The sequence below is a fragment of the Cydia strobilella genome, chromosome 14 (assembly GCF_947568885.1).
Source record: "Cydia strobilella chromosome 14, ilCydStro3.1, whole genome shotgun sequence".
Classification (NCBI taxonomy): domain Eukaryota; kingdom Metazoa; phylum Arthropoda; class Insecta; order Lepidoptera; family Tortricidae; genus Cydia; species Cydia strobilella.
The window spans coordinates 16,836,490-16,858,058 of NC_086054.1; the positions used below are offsets into that span (position 1 = coordinate 16,836,490).

The 21,569-nt window shown below is 37.9% G+C and overlaps 2 protein-coding genes across 3 annotated transcripts in view; both read left to right on the forward strand.

The window, feature by feature from the left end:
* Nucleotides 1-21,569, forward strand: part of LOC134747320 (RNA-binding protein 28) — a 384,741-nt gene that overhangs the window by 92,199 nt on the left and 270,973 nt on the right. The gene's annotated exons all lie outside the window — the stretch shown is intronic.
* The window catches only part of LOC134747312 (myotubularin-related protein 6), a 92,131-nt gene continuing 71,078 nt past the window's right edge, over nt 517-21,569 (forward strand). The window contains exon 1 of one of the 2 annotated variants that reach the window (XM_063681942.1): nt 517-745. In XM_063681942.1, the coding sequence (XP_063538012.1) occupies nt 713-745 (33 nt within the window). In that variant the 5' untranslated portion in view covers nt 517-712. Of the gene's footprint in view, nt 746-4,111; nt 4,232-21,569 lie in introns of those variants that run through there. The other variant, XM_063681941.1, reaches the window with a different exon arrangement.

The following is a 21,569-nucleotide window of genomic DNA, read 5'->3' on the forward strand; positions in this document are numbered from 1 at the left end:
AGGTCGTAAATGAAAACATACGGTGTAAATAAACACTATCTTTATTACAACATAATAGAAGAGATGAATATGTCCTACGTATATCGACGACGAACAACGACGGACATCCCTAGCAAGTTTAAATGTCATACCATGCTCAAGTTTAAATAGACAATATCATGATCATGTAAATTACGTGAAATTAACTTATGAAGCTGTTATTCATTTTTTACTAATTAAAATTAAAATTAATTATAACATACTAATCGAAGTTAAGAATTACGATTTTTAAGGGATTCATATGTCGTGTGGATAGGATATTTGAACGACTGCCATCACACTCTCAATGACAAACAAATGTCGTCTATTTACATGACACTTTACTATTTTGTAGAAACAAAATTATACCTTACTCCTTTAAAATAAGGTTTAGAATATTAGACATTAGATCATGAAAATACGTTTATACTAGGATATATTGAAACAAAGCAAAACGCCTTCGTTAAACGTCATAACGTCAAAGTCGTCAAACCCATCGGTTTGCATGTTTTGTTCGCTTTTCGTATTTCTTTAAATCTTACTGTATACGTGTAATAATTGAAGTGCATTAAAGTTTATTGTTGGACGTGTACCGTCACTTCTCTGTGCCAGTGAACTTTGAAATCTGGGGTTTCCTGCCCCATATGTTCTTGAAGTGACTTGGTTATTGTATTGATTTTCGTGGGTTTTCGAGATGGATATAATGGATATCATCCAAACACCTAAGGTAGGCATAATTATAAGATAACAACAATGTGAGGGAATATTTTAAGTTCTTTTACAGCGGTGTAGTGTTCATTATAAGTCCTTATGACATTGTAAAAGTTTGTTATCATTTATTGTAGGTACACCATCGGCAGAACCAAACTTCCCTTATTGTTGTTTATGCAGCTGAAAGATTATAAATATGTCATTATCACAATATTTTTAAAACGATAGCTACATCTACATCCTTTGCAACTGTTATGCTGATTTTTTGCCTAATGGAGTAATAAAATATGGCTAGAGAACTAATTCTTATTTAAACTTTCTGTTTTTGGTCAAGTTTTTAACAACTTATGAATTTTGCACTTTTGGTTGAAATGGTTGTAAGTCCTTTTTCCTTGGGCCCCCTTTGGTACACCCTGACTTGCTATTCAAGCATAGGCTTAGTATAATTTAGGATGCCATTTGCTATTAAGTTTGCCATTTGTATATTTTATGGTAATGTAAAATCAAGTTTACAGATAACTACGTTTAAAGTAAAATAAAATAATAATAATTGTACTAAGAAATAGACAGCCATTGAATTTGCAATGAAAATAATTGTGTAAAAAAGTTATTAAAGTAAAAAAAAAAAAAATTCTTAAATAACCTAACATCGCCACCCATCCCCAACTTAAACTAATAATTTTCATTATTACAAAAATTATACTAAAACTTATTTCAAATCCTTAATTGAATTACTAAACGCCCATTATACAAGTTATAATGGAATTATGATTAGATGCTATTTGAGTCAAAGTTGTGTAGGTACAGTCAAGTGTAAAAATTTGATGACCAGTCTGGCCTAGTGGGTAGTGACCCTGCCTGTGAAGCCGATGGTCCTGGATTCGAATCCCGGTAAGTGCATTTATTAGTGTGATGAGCACAGAAATCTGTTCCTAAGTCATGGGTGTTTTCTATGTATTTAAGTATTTATATATTATATATATCGTTGTCTGAGTACCCACAACACAAGTCTCATTGGGCTTACCGTGGGACTTAGTCAATCTGTGTAAGAATGTCCTATAATATTTATTATTGTATGTCCCATAGTTCTTAATTTGCTGACATAAGTGTATGGGATGGGACATATTTTTGAGCATGATTTGTGCACCCATATTTTTACAGTTGATTGTACTAAAGGCAAATTTAGGGTCTATATTTTCCCCAACCCTTATTTTCAATAAACTGCAATGCAACATTGATAATCAGGTTTGGTTATCTTACTTGTGTAAGTAAAGTAAATAAAATGAAAAGTATTAAATATTTGTGTAATGAAGATTCACTTTAACATGCTTAATGCATTCAAAGGTTATCTTATCTAAATGAAATGTCCATTATGTATGAAAAGTATTAAATATTTGTGTAATGAAGATTCACTTTAACATGCTTAATGCATTCAAAGGTTATCTTATCTAAATTAAATGTCCATTATGTATGAAAAGTATTAAATATTTGTGTAATGAAGATTCATTTTAACATGCTTAATGCATTCAAAGGTTATGTTATCTAAATGAAATGTCCATTATTTATAAAATTGTTGAACATGCATCACATTATCTTGTAGATCCGATTAGTAGGTATAAATAACCTGGATTAAATGAACAATAAATAATAAAGAATCTAAATGAATCATTGAAATTTTCTGCAATCAGACAACAAGTTGAAAGTTATTTTAGCTCAATATCTACATATAATCTGGAAAACCGAATATTTGCTGCATTTTCTATGAAAAGCGACCTTATTGTCGATGGCGCTTACGCCGCACAGCGTCGCGCGGCATTGTATTTATATCGGAGCATCGTTAATAATGGTGTAAGCGTCATCGACAATAAGGTCCCTTTTTATAGAAAATACCACATTTTTAGTGAAAACTTGCTACACACAAACCAAGACTATAAGTATCCCAGTTTATTAACCTTTCATATGTGAGTGGTGGTCACAAATTGTGGGTACAAACTTCGATTGTGCACATACAGAGCATAAAAAATGCAAAACGATGACAAAAAATTTCGAATTAATATATTTGTGTATTATGTTATTTTTTGTGCTAATAAATATTTCTTATCTTATCTTAATATACAAGAGAAGAGGTTAATCTTGGTACAGTCAGACTACAATAATATGGGGCATTTTCTATGAAAAGGGACCTTATTGTCGACGGCGCATACGCCGCACAGCGCCGCGCGGCATTGTTATATCGGAGCATCGTTTATAATGGCGTAAGCGCCATCGACAATAAGGTCCCTTTTTATAGAAAATACCACATATAATGTACAATGTTGCACACATCAATATCTGATAATTTTTTTATTTGTAGTGTAGAGCTATAAAAGTTTTATGTGTCATCTAGACACGCGGCAGCATGTCAAGCCAAGTTCAAAAGATGAGAATATATATTTCTCGAGCATGATATTTGATTACAATTGACTGTATGAGTATGAGCCATTAAAAAATGTGACATTTTTAACCAAAAGGTACCACATTGTCGCTTGTCAATAAGGTTAAGCTATATGGAAATAGCGCTTTATTGACAACCGACAATAAGAACCCTTTTGATTGAGAGTGGCACAAATATACCTATAGTTAATGATTCTACTGCATTTTCGCAACCTCAAGGCCGTTGTCAAGATCACGGTCCGCCCCTCAATCTGACATTCGCGAATGACGTCTCAAGCTCCCATTGGTTCGTCTCACGTGTACAAATTCGCAAATTAACTTCAAGTAATCTCTAAAATCGCGCTGTCTCTTTCTAATTTGCTTCGATTTGAATTGTTGTTCCATTCGCGCGCGCATGCTCTTTATTTTACCGAATTTAGAAGTTGACGAAGTAAAAATGGAGCTTGAATGGTGGTCATAAGGTTGGATTTTGATTGGCCGCGCAAGTTCGGAAGTGTACATTTGATGGTAAACTTAGTTCGAGAGTTCAGTTGATATTTAGATGGGGTACTGAGCGGATGTCAGTATCCGTATCTTGTCTATAATGATTGTGGTCCAAGTTTTAATTGGAAAAGTTGTGTCTAACAAAGTTACCTGAAAAAAGATAAAAAGTAATTATCCTTCTTCCGATAGGTATTCGCGTAAGTTTTGGAGTGAAAAAATTGTGTTTTGAAATTTTTGGAGTAGTTACTAGTTTTTTTGTGATATAAATTTGTGTCATAAAAGTTTTTCGTATTTTTTGTTCTGTGGATGGGTATTAATTACCTATCATGACATATATGTTTGAGTGAAAAAACTGTGTCATAAAAAATCATAATTAATTTTTACATACGTTAAAAAATTACAGAGGTCGTGAACATTTTGTGTCATAATTTTTTTTTGCTGATTTGTGTTGTAAGTGTTATATAGAATGGCGTTAAGTTCGTTAAGTCCGTCGAACATGCTCGGCGAGCTGGGTCGGCTCGCGAATTGGTTGAAAGGCGACTGTGTGACGGATCAGGAGTATGCTGGGCTTGCTGTCACTGAAAAGGTATTATAACTAAAATAAACGAGTATTAAAATATAAATATTGGGGAGAATCTTACAAAAATCGACCTAGCCCCAAACTAAGCAAATCTTGTACTACGAGTACACATAATAAACACATTTAAATCGAAATTAAATTTCATCATTTAAATTTAAGTCGTTGCCGACATCATCGAAACCGAAATCATTTAAATTTAAATCGATGCCGTCTGGTGTAAATGTCGTAGTCTATCGAAGCTATACATAGAGTAAAAAAAAATTGTCATTGGTCAAGGATTACCGAAAAAATGCCGTAGCATGTGCTACGTGCTACGCCGCCTACGACGTAGCGTATGGCTACGACGTTGTGCCAAGTTAAATGTAGTAATGAAGAATACCTACAATTGGAAATGAAATCCGGTTTAACGCCTAAGGGGGAATCAGACATTGGATTTAATGAAATAACGTACTCTTAATCTTTGGCATCTAAAGGATAAGAGTTCAGCTTTTAGACGACTAGCCTGAGGCAAATTCAGCAATAAGTAGGGAAATTGTTTATTACAAATGTAGACAGAATTTTAATCAAGTTATATTTGCATGGAATAATGCGTAACTATATATAGTCTTTGTTTACGATTTCGTACCATCATACAGTAACTTATACTAGAGCGGTACTGTCATAGTAAATTTTGTAACCCCAGTAAATTCACTGCCATCTGTCGACACACTTTAAAACTAAAAATAAATATTTATAAAAATACGATAAAATGTATTTAAATATGGATAAATGATTTTTTTTATTTGCATTAATTATTTTTATGATTTTGACCCATGTTCTTTCACTGATATGCGTTAAAATTGTTAAATAACAAACGAAACCGGCAACGCCATCTATACGACAGTAGGCCAAAGCTAGTAGCGCCCTCTGAACGAGAATCAAATTTTCTTGATTTTCGAGTCACGTTTTTTCCTTAGACTGTATCCATCTATTACGGAGTTATATCTATCTTTGGTACCATAAAACGTACGAAATCGTAAACAAAGACTAACTATATATTGATTTGAATTTAGCAAGGTCGAGAAATGTATTCATTCGATCTCTTTATCAAAATAACAGTAAATTAAGTATTCTGTTAGTAAAATAAATCCAAAATTGAATGACAAAAACCGACCTAGTCCCACAGTAACCTCAATAAGGCTTGTGTTGTTTTTAGGTACCCAAAGGGTAAAAACGGGACCCTATTACTAAGACTCCGCTGTCCGTCTGTCCGTCTGTCTGTCCGTCTGTCACCAGGCTGTATCTCATGAACCGTGATAGCTAGACAGTTGAAATTTTCACAGATGATGTATTTCTGTTGCCGCTATAACAACAAATACTAAAAACAGAATAATATAAATATTTAAATGGGGCTCCCGTACAGTAAACGTGATTTTTTTGCTGTTTTTTTTCGTAATGGTACGGAACCCGTCGTGCGCGAGTCCGACTCGCACTTGGCCGGTTTTTTTTTAATGATATAGGAGGCAAACGAGCAGATGGATCACCTGATGGCAAGCAATTACCGCCGTGCAACACCAGAGGGGTTGTAAGTGCGTTGCCGGCATTTAAGATGGGAGTACGCGCTTTTCTTGAAGATTTGAAGGTCGTATCGGTCCGAAAATACCGCAGGCGACAGTTCATTCCACAGTTTAGCTGTGCGAGGCAGGAAGTTTCTGGAGAAAGGCACAGTTGAGGACTGCCAACCATCTAAGTGGTGAGGATGGTAATGTTGTCGCGTAGGACTGTAAACGATAAGTGAAGATAAATACTGGACTTTTAAAATAGGTACTTTATTAAATCAAATTGATTACAAAATACGTAATAGTGTACAATTCAAATAACCCTAACGAAAGTCGCCGGAACAAGAGAGCTCTGAAGGTCGTGCAGCCCCTTTTATCGGCTCGGTATCCCCACCGAAGTCTGCTGCCACTCCAGGTAGACGGGGCGGCGGCTACCTGGGCCTATGACGCAGCTCTCCGATAGATGGCGCTGTAGCGGCTCCTCGTAGTGTCTTCGTGAGCCGCTAGGTGGCGCGTTCAGCGCTTGGCGCCATGGTTGCCAACAGGACGATGGCGAAAAGAGGCAGCAGGGATTAATCTGAACAATTCCTCGGAGCACTCCCCGTTATACACGCGATAGAAAATGCAGAGCGAGGCCATTTCTACGCAGCGCCAAGGAGTCAAGCCGTTCCGAAATACGCTGGCAGTCGACAATTCGAGTCGCTCTTCGTTGGATGCGGTCCAGAGGGAGAAGCTGGTATTGGAGTGCCCCTGCCCATAGATGAGAACAGTATTCCATATGTGGGCGAACCTGCGCCTTATAAAGCTGAAGGCGGCGGATCGATCTGTTGTTGTGGGTACTAAATCATCATCATTGGCCTTTGCGTCCATTGCAGACGATTTATGGTGTAACACCGGAGGGACACCGTTTTTGGTGACTTAATAGCCCGATGCGAGACAGATATCGGTACTAAATGGACTATACGTAATAGACACAGGTATATGAATACTTAAAAAAAACATAGCAATCACCCATAACTACAAATATTCGTGGTAAACACACAAATAATTGGTTCTTTACCTGGAACACAGGATTTCGAGCTTCAAAAAATATTCTTTTTTAATTGTATCAAAAGCGTTTGATTGCAACACACTCCTGTTCCAAAAGAGACGAAGAAACGAATATGAAATTAAGCTCTAGAAACATTTGGTGTAATTAATTATTCGTATTAATTATTATTAATTATTAATAGAGGGCAAAGTAGAGGGCAAAAGAGGTAGAGGAAGAAGGAAGCTAGCCTGGATGGACAATATTAAAAGCTGGACTCATATTAACGACGCTGCCAACCTGAGCAGATTGGCACAGGATAGGAATAAGTTCCGAGAGATGGTCGCCGACGTCCGATGAGGACATGGCACAAGAAGAAGAAGAAGAAGAATTATTCGTAAAATTAAACATAAAAGTAAAGTGGCGTATATTTCTTTCCATTCAGAAGTTGTAAAAAATCAAAGCACATTCACCGGGTGTGCCGCAAGGGCCGTTACTAGGTAACAGACGGATGAAGTCATAGAAATGTGGACATTGTGGGTATTTTCTCCCAATATCGTTGTAATAAATAAATAAATATTAGGGGACATCTTATACAGATCAACCTAGCCTTGCCTAGCAAAGCTTGTATTATGGGTGCTAGACGACGATATACATACTTATACAGAAAACACCCATGATTCAGGAACAAATATTTGTGTTCATCACACAAGTAAATGCCCTTACCGGGATTCGAACCCAGGACTTCACAGGCAGGGTCACTACCAACTAGGCCAGACCGGTCGGTAAAAGCGCGTATCAAATATAAAAGGACGGTAAAGGTGTGAACACACTTTTCTTATAATGTACTTATGTTTTTGCGTTCTCCAGACGCGGTGGATCGGGTTCTTCCAGCCTGTTGATCTGGATGCACATGTCGAGACAACACTTAAAGTGAACACTTACATATGCTAAAACTTTTAATGGTGTATTTTCTATAAAAAAGGACCTTATTGTCGATGGCGTTAACGCCATTATTAACGTTGCTCCCATGGAGACTATATAAAGGAGCCAAATCTCTATGTATGAAAAGTGTCCATCAAAAAACAGTAATCAGGCGGCGCCACCATACACCGAAATACTACCAAAAACAACCTACTTAATTTGGTCGGGTTATTTGTTGCCTTATATGGCTTATGTCCCAGAGCCTAACTAGCGCCACCGGAGAGATTAGGAACTATTATTTAAAGCTGAAAGCGGTCACTTTTGCAACAATTCTGCCATAAGAGATGTGCATCCTTTCTATACCATCCATAGTTGCTCCGATATAAATACAATGCCGCGCGACGCTGTGCGGCGTAAGCGCCATCGACAATAATAAGGTCCCTTTTCATAGAAAATGCCCCAAATGTAAACTTTTGTAACATTTACATAGGTCATTCTATAATAATATAAATTGAAAATAAAAAAAGTAATTGTGTGGTTTTATGAAACCATGATGCAAGTGAAACTTAATTCATTATTAATTAATATCGCTTACTTATCATCTTATCATACGCGGGTCAAGAGGTAAAGAAACTGGAATAGGTTAAGCTCTCCGATTACGCTTAAGTGGCCCATAATCCTAATGTTTGTGCTGAAATTCAGGTTATAGAATAACTTTTGAAGCCTTTTCACTGTAAGATTTTACTACATCTTTTTTACTTATATATAGATTATCCTCAATAAAGCTACATTTTAATGAAAGAGCGGTGTCTCTTGACACAAGTATCTCGATACTTAAAAAGAGACACCAACCTGCACATTGTAAAACTGTTTGGTTATTGAATAAAAAATATTTTATTGGGCGATTTTTTTAAAGAATCTAATTAACATATAAGTTTCTTTGAAATCATTATTTCCATGGGTCTTGGTTGCTGTCATTATTTCCATGGGTCTTGGTTGCTGTCATCATGCAAATTCATTCTATTTATTACCATCATCATTGCACGCTGGCGGTTTTTTAAAAGCATTATTTAACATGTCAAACATTGGTAGGTAGCCTTTTCATAGTATTAGAAATTAGATATAGACAGTTGTCTATATTTGATAGAAAATCGTTATTTTTCAAGCCAGCAATATTTGGATAGAAAATATTGAGGGAGTTTTCGGTAACTAAAACGATTAAGATAGAAGTATTTTAATAAACACAAAAGAAAACTATTTGAAATATTTACACCGCTGTTACATCAAATACACGCGCACAAACCTTTTTTAATACAAAACTAGTGGATAGGTTTTGTAATAAAAATCTTTCTTACCAGGCCTAATACATATACCATAGAAGACGCAAATGCATCTACTTCGCGTGTCCGAACCCCGACTAAGCGTCGAGGTTGACCGTCGCTCTTTACAGTCCACGCGCGTCAGTTGTTGCAGCCGGACGTCCGTGAAAACTTAAAAAATGCTTCGTTGCATGATAATTAACTGCAACAGCCCAAAAATTGCGAGCACCCAAAGGCAAGAACATATTTCCTATCACAGATAAGTAATTTTAAAATTATATTATGCGTAAATTTTGTATGAAAAAGTCGGCACGCTTGATTTCAATACAAATCGTGGTATTTGCGTCATCTAGCGTATACGAGGATAAGTAATTTTAAAATTATATTATGCGTAAATTTTGTATGAAAAAGTCGGCACGCTTGATTTCAATACAAATCGTGGTATTTGCGTCATCTAGCGTATACGAGTATATTAAATCTGTAGTTTGTATAATAAAAATTGACTTTAGATAAGACCCACATTTCCCGCTGAAAAGGAAAACCCTATAAAGGTCTGGGTATATAATTTCGGTCGAAACGTGTGCTGACATAGCCAATAACTTCGGGATTATTGGATTGTTCATTGTTCCTAATATTCGTCCGAATTGAACTAGTTGAAAGTACTGACGTAAAACCTAGAATTTTATAGAGAATTAGCTTCTGCCCGTAACTTCGTCTGCGTTTAATGACGATGATTGCTACTGCTTGGCGCAACGACCCGAAGTGGATCTTGGATTCTTGGCCTCCGACACCAAAAACCGCCATGCTACTCTGACCAAAGCCGTTTCTGTCCAGTCGACGGCGCCGAGTTCGCTAAGGTCTTTTTGCATTTCGTCTCTCCAGCGGTACCTAGGGCACCCTAGGGCGTCCAGATGGACTGCACGATCTTCCCCCATTCGGACTACGTGCCCAACTCATGCCCAAGCCATCGGAGTCTGGCGGCTTTCGTTTCTCCAATGATGTTCGGCTCGGACATCAGATGTTCAATCTCCTGGTTATTGCGGAGTCTCCAGGTTCCATCCTCTTGACGTGTGAGTCCCAATATTTAGATCTTCCGCTCAGCTACCAGCAGCGCGCACTCCTCTTTTTGTGTTAGTGTCCAGGCTTCGCATCCGTACATACGAATTGGCCTTATGACCGTTTTGTTTATTCGGAGCTTCGTGTTCCTGGTCATTAGCTTGGACACTAACACTTTGTGCAGGGCAGCAGCACAGCGTAGATCGTTCTGGATCCGGACTTGTATCTCGCTTTCTGGGATGACGATGATTTATAAAAACTCCCCTAAGTCCTATGTCCTTCCATTTGATCTAAATCGGTTGAGCAGTAAAACGCTCGAATAATAATAGAATTCACTTTGAAATAAAATACTTGTATTGGGAATATTGGGATGGGTATAATTTGGCACGGATCGTGTGTCGACGTTGCAGATTAGGTCAGGATTTTTGAGTGGTTCGCAATATTCAGACGCCTATTAACTTATGCAGTTGGAAGCATCTGTATAGTATTCAATATATGGTACAGAAGCGTTATTCTTTCATTGATAAGGAACCACGTAACTTTAGCCAGCTGTAAGTCATCAAAACGATTAGCTGAGCACTCCTGCATACTAATGTGTTTGCAGGGGTGCCAAGCTAATAGCTTTACTGACGGTACCTGCCCTTGAATTAAAATAAACTGATTATTATCGATTGCAATAATTACAGATTTTTATTGTGGGACTAAAGAATAAGTAACCTCAATTTTGTGTCAAACGAATTATATAGTTTACTTTGCTCCCATAGCAAAAGTTGTTTACCTTTTTTTCTCCTTGTATTAATATTTTTCTTTCTTTCTCTCTGTTTCGCTTTAGAGAAAATTTTCAGATTCTATTTGTCATTAAAAAAATAGAATTCCAAAATGTTCTCTAAGGCGACTAAAGCTCTCTAGAGATACCTTGAAACGTTAAACCGGTTTTGGGTCCAAAATTGTATATTTGTTACGAAAAAAACACAATATTAGACCCAAAACCAGTTTAACGTTTCAAGGTAACTCCAGAGAGCTAATTAGTAATATTTTACATAAAACATTTTCAATTTACTATAATGAGAAATGAGAAAAGCAGAATTTAAATATTTACACAAGAGGACCCCATTACGTGATGGCAATTAAAAGTTATAAGAAATGCCAGTGGGACGATTTGAGGAAAATTGGGACGTCTTATTCGGTATTATATCATTATATCCACAAAGATAGCTCAAATTTAAAGACTGTGTAAGATTATAGTTTAGAATTATGTGTATTGTGTAATACTTGTTTTCTTATCTTTCTAAACTCTCCTCACTGAACCCATCTTGACATTTCTCTGTTTGGCCCTATAGTTGACTGGTAGAGAATTCTAGGAGGTATTAAGTCCGCCATTTGTATCCGCCATTTTTTTGATGTGCAACTAAATTTCAAATAAATAAATAAGATTATAGTAGTTTTGCGACAACAAACATTTTGCGATTTAGGCATCGTGATATATTCATCTATAACGTAATCCTAATTCTAATACGCGTGTATTAGCGCAAAAATGTAGAATTACTTTTTCTAATCCTGAATATCACTATATCCCACCAAAAACATTTTCATGTAAAATGTTGCCAAGACGAAACCATAATGCTCGCATCGCATTGCCAAAAAATTATCAGATCTTACGTAGAGCCAAGCTTCTAACTCTACAAGCTCTAACTTCACAAACTCTACACCTTAGTCAAAATATGTGGCTTGGCCGTTTCGTTACATGAACATTCGTATTGTAGGAACCTATAACAAAAAAGTTTGCGAAACGTCCAAGTCACATATTTTGACTGGAGTTTGTGACATTTTACACGAAAATGTTTTGGTGGGATTTCACTTTTTTTTGTAAGTTGCTTTTATGACAATCTTCCATCCCCTAATTTTTAGGGTGGGTAATTTTAAGGGCATGCTGCCGCAGCACCCACACAGCCACAGCACAAGAGGCAACACCCGCCAGGGTGTAAGGACTATTGTTTTTTTTTATCATGTATTTTATATGCCAAAGGACTATTAAGAGTTCATGGAATATAAAATGATTTAGATTTAATATTGTCTTCGGTTACCGCGATAGTTACTCATGAAATAAAACTATGAAAACGGATTATATCGCGTATATTGAATTTATAATACATCCCGACGTTTCGAACTCTTTACAGCGTTCAGTCACCCGTTGACCACGAACGCTGTAAAGAGTTCGAAACGTCGGGATGTATTATAAATTCAATATACGCGATATAATCCGTTTTCATAGTTTTATTTCATGATTTAGATTTAACTAACTATAACTAGATATGATGAAATGCAGTCTTTATTACTAACGAGTGTCGGGTGCTGGTAATTTTCCCTCATTTCATATTTTCCCCGTCACTGTTTATTTTCAAGGGAAATACTTTATGTACACAACTGAGGAAAGTAATTTCGTCACAGACAATGACAAAAGGGACTGTCGTTTTTATTCGAGTATTTTAATGCTTTGTTTAATCCAAAATGTGTTACATTAAGCCTCTTTGTCTTTGACTATATTAACAGAGCCCAAAAATGTCCTAGTGGAGCATGCCATTAATGCAAATTAAGAAAGAAAAAAAACCGGCCAAGTGTGTGTCGGACTCGCCCACGGAGGGCTCCGTACTTTTTAGTATTTGTTGTTATAGCGGCAACAGAAATACATCATCTGTGAAAATTTCAGCTGTCTAGGTAACACGGTTCATGAGATACAGCCTGGTGACAGACAGACAGACGGACAGCGGAGTCTTAGTAATAGGGTCCCGTTTTTACCCTTTGGGTACGGAACTCTAAAAATTATCGTTTTAAATTTTTTTGCAAACAAAAAGTAAAAAAGAAATGCGTCTCTGTTGCCACCTGGGGGTTTAAAAGCGCAAAACGCTGAGCGCCATATTTAAATAAAGCTCGAAAAAGCGCCAGATTTCCCTAGAGGATATTGACTACGTGACGATGACCTAAAAACCCCCCACCCCCCTGTGACCAAGCGTGGTGGTTGAAGATCCCCGTCAATGGGTACGTTCCCTAAGCATCTAAGGCCATATTGGATAAAAACCGAAAGGTTAGGACAGCGCGCGGAGACTTAGTAATAATAGGGAGACCAAATCGAACGTACATTTTGACAACAAAATGATATCTAAATGATGTCATTAAAGGGGCCCACTGACTATCAGTCCGCCGGACGATATCGGCCTGTCAGTTAGAACAAAAATTTGACAGTTCCGAACAACTGATAGGCCGATATCGTCCGGCGGAATGATAGTCAGTGGGCCCCTTTAGTTATCTCTCGCGCGTGTATTTCGCTCATACTTGTCCGTAGCTAATATGTATTGGCACAAGCGAAGCGCACGGGAGAAAGAGAACAAAATGACATCGTTTAGATGTCAAAATTTAAGTTTTAATTGGCTTCAGGGTCCCGTCTGTCTTAGGGTACGAAAACAAAAAAAGAAAATGCTTCCGCGGTCAGCATACGAGCGTTTTGGAGCCTCAATTCAAAGAAAAATCTTTTTTCAACAAATATAGTATTTCAACCCTTTGTCTCCTGTTAAAACTCAGAATCCCAACCCATTCTAATTCTCATTACAAACTTCAATACTCTAGACTACTCTAGAGCTAAGCTTCATATCAAAGTTACTGTTACCTCAACTTTGATGGAGTGTCAGCCAATTTGACCTTTGAGCCAAGTTACATGTTCTACTTTAATAATAACTACATAGTACATTAGAGTTTTGAATGATTCACGGTTAGTTTCACTAGAATTATATTAACCGGGATATAGACCGTGATTACCTTTTGTATTATTTGTGAGGTCCCAAAATTTCGACGCAGTTACATGCATCATGTTCACGGGTGACATCAGTCATAGTACATTTTAGTTGTAGAGTCACACTAACCCGCAACCAATAGTAATTTGTTTTACCCGAGCAAGCGAAAGATTCCAAAATTGAACCACGAGCGTAGCGAGTAGTTCGAAAATTAGAATATCGAGCGTTGCGAGGGTTTCAAGGCACCAGGGTTAAATAAATTTTGCCACCGAGTGAAACTCAACATTTTTCACCACACCAACAAGGTAAATACTAACTGTAAAACATCAAACAAAATCAATTCAAAATGAATGTTATTAAATATTTATCATTCAAAATCATAATTCAAAAAGTCAATTCTACTAGCCAACATCCTTGCTGATAGAACTCAAAATTCAAAACTCAAAATTTGGAGTTGATTACGTTGTATTACATTTTATACCAAAAAAAAAAACGAAATCAGTTGTGCTCTTTCGGGAAATCCTGCATGGGATCATACAGAAAACAAACAAAGATCCCGATTCCGACGAATTGAGAAATTCCTTCTTTCTGAAGTCGGTTAAAAAGGTAAAAAACATTCTATTTTTCCAAGTGTCACTTCCAGCAGCTGCCCGCGTGCATAACGCTTGATATCCCTGGAATTGAACTGTCAAAGTTCAATTCACTTTGCTAGCTCCAACACAATCCATCCATACTATCCATACTAATATTATAAATGCGAAAGTCTGTCTGTCTGTCTGTCTTTCTGTCTGTGTGTTCCCTCTTCACGCTTACACCGCTGAATCGATTTAGATGAAATTTGGCATAGAGATAGGTTGAGTCCCTGAGAAGGACATAGGATAGTTTTTATCCCGAAAATCATCCCTTAAGAAAGTAAAAAGCGGGGTGGAATTGAGATAATTAATGAAGTGCCTGCTAATTTGTGTGCATAATATGCTCAAATTGAATGATTGCTATGAGATATTTTCCAGGCGTTACACTTACTTTAGTTGCTGTTACTAAGTCCACGCAGACGAAGTAGCGGGCAAAAGCTAGTTCATTATAACATTTAAAACTTTCGCGTTTTGAACACATATTAAATCACATTTACAATCGGGTCTAACGCGAATTTATTTTGTTACCTTTCTTTTTTTATTAACGTCGGTAAATAAAGGTAATAAATTCGCGTTAGTCCCGATTGTAAATGTACACAATTCACTGGAAATGTAAGTTTTTTTGTTAATTTGTTTTTGTTATTTTCACAGCAATATCTAAAATATATATTGAAATGGATTTCGGCAAAACTACATTTAGGTATTCGTTTTGGAACGAGGCCAATGTTATTTATTCTCTTTATCACACTTTTTTCAATACATTTTTACAAAGACAGTATATTTTTTATTAGGGTCCGTACCCAAAGGGTAAAAACGGGACCCTATTACTAAGACTCCTCTGTCCGTCTTCTAAATACCATAGAGTAACTTATACTAGAGCGGTACTGTCATAGTAAATTTTGTAACCCCAGTAAATTCACTGCCATCTGTCGACACACTTTAAAACTAAAAATGAAGATTTATAAAAATACTATAAAATGTTTTTATTTTATTTGCATTAATTATTTTTATGATTTTGACCCATGTTCTTTCACTGATATGCGTTAAAATTGTTAAATAACAAACGAAACCGTCAACGCCATCTATACGACAGTAGGCCAAAGCTAGTAGCGCCCTCTGAACGAGAATCAAATTTTCTTGATTTTCGAGGCACGTTTTTTCCTTAGACTGTATCCATCTATTACGGAGTTATATCTATCTTTGTAAATACTAAAGTATACAAGCGCAAAGGACTTGTATACAATAAAGATAAGAATACAAATGGCTATCTTGCCCTGAAAAATGCCACGACAACGTTCACTAACAAGACCCCAGGCGCTGCATCCTTGACAAGAAGCTTATAAATAAACTGGAAATTGCATATTTAAGAATTATTTGATGAAAAAGTTATTGAACCGTGCCATGGGAATCTTCTTAAGACAGAAAATATTTCAAAATATTTATCAGTACGGTTTTACTCACTATTATTTTTAGTCGCTTTTGGCGACATGTTTCGGATTCTTTGGGAATCCATCCTCAGGCACGAGTGTCCGCGGCGGTTGTCTGTGTGCACGACGTACAACCGCCGCGGACACTCGTGCCTGAGGATGGATTCCTAAAGAATCCGAAACATGTCGCCAAAAGCGACTAAAAATAATAGTGAGTAAAAACCGTACTGATAAATATTTTGAAATATGTCTTACGATAGTTTAAGTGCAATTACAGAAAATATTGCAGGCAGCGTGATTCCTTAAAGACGCGGAGTTTAAACGTGCGTGCAAAAAAGTGCGGATTTGTAGGTGGAGTGGACCTCAAGGGCCCACAGCAAATATCGAAAATGAAAATCTATATCTGCCTCTCTATTGGCCATCCTGTTTTGACAGATAGAAAGGCAGATCATTTTGATTTTAGATGTTCGCGGTAGGTGTTCAGCCGCGTTAAAAAACTGGAAAAAAATGGGAAGTTTACGAGTATGATGAATGTATTTACTTCAACTGACAATCTGCCTTCAAATTCCTTGCACCTTTTTTTTAACGATGTGGTAATGCTGTTACGCATAACCCCTGTGACCTGTGACCTAGAGAGGCGTCTTGGGTTATGTGGGACTCCCAACTCCTATTCCTTTCTCTTAGCGAGAAAAGGGGGAGAAGTCCTACCCACTAAACCCACATCGGCTCAGGGGCGTAGCTAGAGGAAATGGCGCCCGGGGCAGGCACCAAATTTGCCCCCCCCCCCCCCCCCCCCCCCCCAAATGTAGCCTGTAGACCCCCGTTCGACGCGGCGGGAACAATCAATGTTTTTGAAAATAATTTTATATTTTTCGCCCGTTTTGGCGCCACCCCTTGGACGGCGCCCGGGGCACGTGCACCCCCCCCCCAGCCCCCCCTAGCTACGCCACTGCATCGGCTTTACCCGCATTGCCGTATGGGAGACGTAATGGGATCGCGAACATTCTGCCATGACGCCCCCGAAATTCCTTGCATCTGCGTTAACTCAACTGCGGATTATTTTGTATGACAAATTAAAAATTAAATAGCGAAGTTTACATGGGTGGAATGTATGGTAACAATGGTACCCAGCTTAAATTCAAGGTAACGTAATACAAGATCATTATTTTCTCCTCAAATGTTTGTTCCACCTGTAATATCCAGTCCGTTTATAAGCTTCTTGGTTCTCGTAGTTGGAGACAACCTCGGTACCATCAACTATTTAAACTAACGAGAAACTTGATGAGAATGTCTCGATCTTGATTGCATTGAAGTTATGCTGAAGTTTTCAGCTTGAAGCTGTGCAGTGAGGGGTGCGGCTTTCAAACCAGAGAGTGTGGGTTTAAAGTGTTCAAACCCCGGTTTAGAGGATCTCTCTCTAAAAGTCTCTTGAAAATTATGTAAAATATTGTAACCTAATACTAATATCATATTTACCTGTTGCTTCACGGCAAAGGAAAACATTGTGTAGTGAGGAAAGTTGCCATCTGTGAAAAAGGTCAGGTATGTGTACTTTGCATGTAGAATAATTTTGGAACTTTCTTACTCTTCATTTAAAAACTAATTAAAAAATGGAAATTTTCTTTATTTTTTCGTGAAATTTTCTGATTAGTTTGTAACTTCTGCAAATTGCATGTCTGTATGAAAACCCACGGTTGCAAAAACACTGAATATTGAAACAAGCTTTAATATTGATCGCTCTCGCAAAAATAAAATTACAAGAGCAAAGCCGAGAATAAAAGTCGCTATTCGAACCCAAACCTAATAAATGTCCTTTCGCCATCCTATTATTTCACCTTCAGCTGAAATTACGGTGACATGACAACCGGATGGTGATGCCTAGAACAAATTATTGTTAGAAAAAAGGTTAGGTGTCGGAAAAAAGGTTAAATAATGAAATTTTATCGCGTTAGACCCGGTAATGACATTAATTATGTGTACAGTCAAGGGCATAACTATATATACATTTCCAAAGTTGCAAAAATATGTGTACGCTCTTACACCTTATTAGACAATAAAGTCGTGTTCACATATTTTTGAGCCATTTGTCTGGATTGATATTTTTGCGTTCGACTGTACGTATTACGTTACGTACGTAAGAGCGTACACATATTTTTGCAACTTTGGGAATGTATATATATTTATGCCCTTGACTGTACAAAACGCGAGAGTTTAAAGTGTTATATATTATTGTTAGAAGTTACGAAGACAAAAATTCAGATATAGAGATACCCGATGATAATGATGTAACTACTTAAAGGGGCCCACTGACTATCAGTCCGCCGGACGATATCGGCCTGTCAGTTAGAACAAAAATTTGACAGCTCCGAACAACTGACAGGCCGATATCGTCCGGCGGACTGATAGTCTGTGGGCCCCTTAAGACTTTTTCAAATAGGTAGAATTTTTGAAACAAAATGCAAGTTGGGCATTGGATTAGGTATTTTATACTGTTTATTAAACGTAAGTAACGAATACAAACGAAATAATATAACGAATTTTGTTCAATCAATACTTTCCCAAAGTTTTATCTTTATCTAATATAATCAGTTACTGACAATATTTTCCCAATTTTACGGCGGAACAAAGTTGTAAAATAAACATGTAGCAATGTCCATTCAGGTATAACGCCCAAGTTCTCTTGTAAGAAGAAGAACTGGGTCGGCACTGAATTTATACTTACGTAACACTGCGCTCCGGCCCGGGCGACCTAAACAAAGTGTTCAAATTTAAAATCTTCAATATATTTCGTGATATGTGCTACTTTGCTTACTGTTTACGGTACCTACCATGTCGCGCGTGACTAAAACAAGTGTCTAAACCGTGAAATTATTTTATGGTACAGTCGCCATCAGATATATCGGAGCGCCCGAGGTGCTCACAAATATCTGAACACGCCTCTATTGTCAAGGCGTTAGAGTGCGTGTTCAGATATTTTGAGCACCTCGGGCGCTCTGATATATCTGATGGCGACTGTACCTACACCAGTGGCGGATTTGCAGTGTTGACCGCCCTAGGCCCCAGGCCTTGTAATAACTACTTGCCGCCCCTTACCACTCATCTTGCTTGCTGCCGCCCCGCAAGCTTATTTGGCTGGAGTGTATTCCTGCAATACTCGGTGTAACGTTACTAAAACATTCACGAGCGACCGTTGCCAGATTTCGCAATTCGGCACAAATGTTACTCTGGCGGATTATGTTTCTCTTGGGACATTAATTTTACAATTTCGGTGTTCCGGTGGACTGATGTTTATGAAGAAGCTTTTATATCTCGTTCAAAACATCTTTGTTCTCGCGGTCTTATTTTGAACTTTCCGCGCGCCAATTCCGTGCATTCGGAGGTCGAGGAAGTGGGGGGGGGGGGGGGGGGTGGGTGTTCGCCGCGCCCGTACGTACAAAATGACACCACTCTGTCATGACGCCCAACATTCCTAACATTCCTCAGCCGTGCACGGAATTCGCGCGCGGACTGTATAGATAGTTGCTACGGTTAAAGAATTCTTTATTTTACACCTCCTTGCTTCATTCTCCTCAGTGCTGAGACTGCTGAGGGTCGTGATTATGCTGTCCTATTATTCACATGCGTTTAGTATGAAACCGTTCTTGAATTACTTACAACATTTAATGCCTCTATCTCAGTAAATTCGCAAAAGTAAATGTACATTTTCGACGTCGCAGCATCGGCTAGACTTTGGAATTACAATGTCAGTAATCCCGGCAATTCCCGGCGGCTAATTAGGGCGGGTATTCAGGGCTGACCCGTGACGCGCATGATAAGCCTCTGCCATACTATAGTTTGTCAAAGCACTGTCTCATTTCAAACATAGACAGAGAGAATCATACTATCTTTGTCTTACACTAGTACTAGCACCCAAAAGAAAGGGATGAGTATAATTTTCCTGACTGACAAATTGGTTTGACTAACTATAATTACCTACTATACCTATACATATACTATTTTCTCTCATGTCAAGCGCTGGCAGCCTAGCGGTAAGAGCGTGCGACTTTCAATCCGGAGTTTGCGGAGTTTTTTGGAAGTTATGTACGATATATATTTTGATTTTTACCAGTCGCTTTTTCGGTGAAGGTTGGAAGGTCAGATGGCAGCCGCTTTCGTAAAAAATTGTGCCTACGCCAATTCTTAGGATTAGTTGCCAAGCGGACCCCGGGCTCCCATGAGCCCTGGCAATAAGCACAAACGCTAGGAAGAAAAAGGTATCAGTTAGGTCAGTCGCCAAATCGGAGCGATCCCTTGATCGCTCCGATTTGGCGATGTTTCAAATGTTTAAAACACCTTTGTTTTAAACATCTGAAAAAAGCCTCTATTTAGAAGTTGAAGTGCATGTCCACATATTTTTGAGCACTTTGCCGCTCCGATATCTTATGGTGACTTTAAGAAGTAGCTAAGACAGCGGGTTGTTCAAAATGATTCTACTCAACTTATTTGCATGATGCCAACGGCCGCTTTCTATCACCGCACCGCTCGCCATCGGCAGGGTGTTCATCCTCACACCCTAGCACCTTAATGGTCGCGTACTGTGGCGGTTTAAGAGGAATTTCCTCCCGCGTACGCTTCGGCTTTGGAATGAGCTCCCTGCCGAGGTTTTCCAGAGGGGCTACAGTATGGGGTTCTTCAAAAAAGGAGTGTACAGGTTTTTAAAGGGTCGGCAACGCGCGTGTAATATCTAGTGTTGCAGGCGTCCATAGGCAACGGTAACTGCTTACCATAAGGCGGGCCGTATGCTTGATTGCCACCGACGTGGTATAAAAAAAACTATAGAGAAAAAGCGCGTTCAGATTTATTTCCATTCACATTGAAAGTGCAAGAAAGTTACAACAAAATTTGCATCTAGTTTACGAAGTGAAGCTCAGTAAATGCTTGTAAAATAAGTGCAACTTGAGAACAAGAAAGGCGCCAGTTTGGTATCTTTTATAGCACGTAGGTGTACATCATATAAATGCACCGAGAGAACCAGAACTACAACAGAAGGTGTTTCTGCTGGTAACAGGTTATTAACTTATGAATTTGATCATCTGGGATTGTTATGGATTATGGATATGATCTGATGTCAGTGTCAAAAGTGACATTTCTGGTTGGATATTAAATAAATCCTCCTATAGTATAGCCACAAATCTTAAATCTGAAGTACTTGAAGAATATAGCGTTGCCTTAACTACATGCCTCATGCCTTTTGCCTTATGTACTAGGTACAACAAATTGAATTATTTTGATTTTTAATGTATGGGTACAATATTTTGTACTGCTTCTTTCTATGACATAAGTAATCGGTTTTGTATCAACACGCCCCCGTTTCTTCTCTTGTAATATCAAGTTTCGAGGATTAAAAGCTCTGCTGCTTAAGAAAGGGGTCAGAACTAAGCTCTTGAAAGACCGTTAACTGGTTCATTTGAAGCTTTATTATAAAGGAATACGGTATATAATAGTTTAGGTCAGATAAGCTCTAAGACTAGCCGTTACCACGTTAAAAACGGAGTCTTATTACTAAGTAAAAAGGTCTACATTGCTTTGCAAAGTGACCATTATTGAATAAACCGTATAACAACGGACTGCTTGATTCGTAAGCCTAAGACAATGGA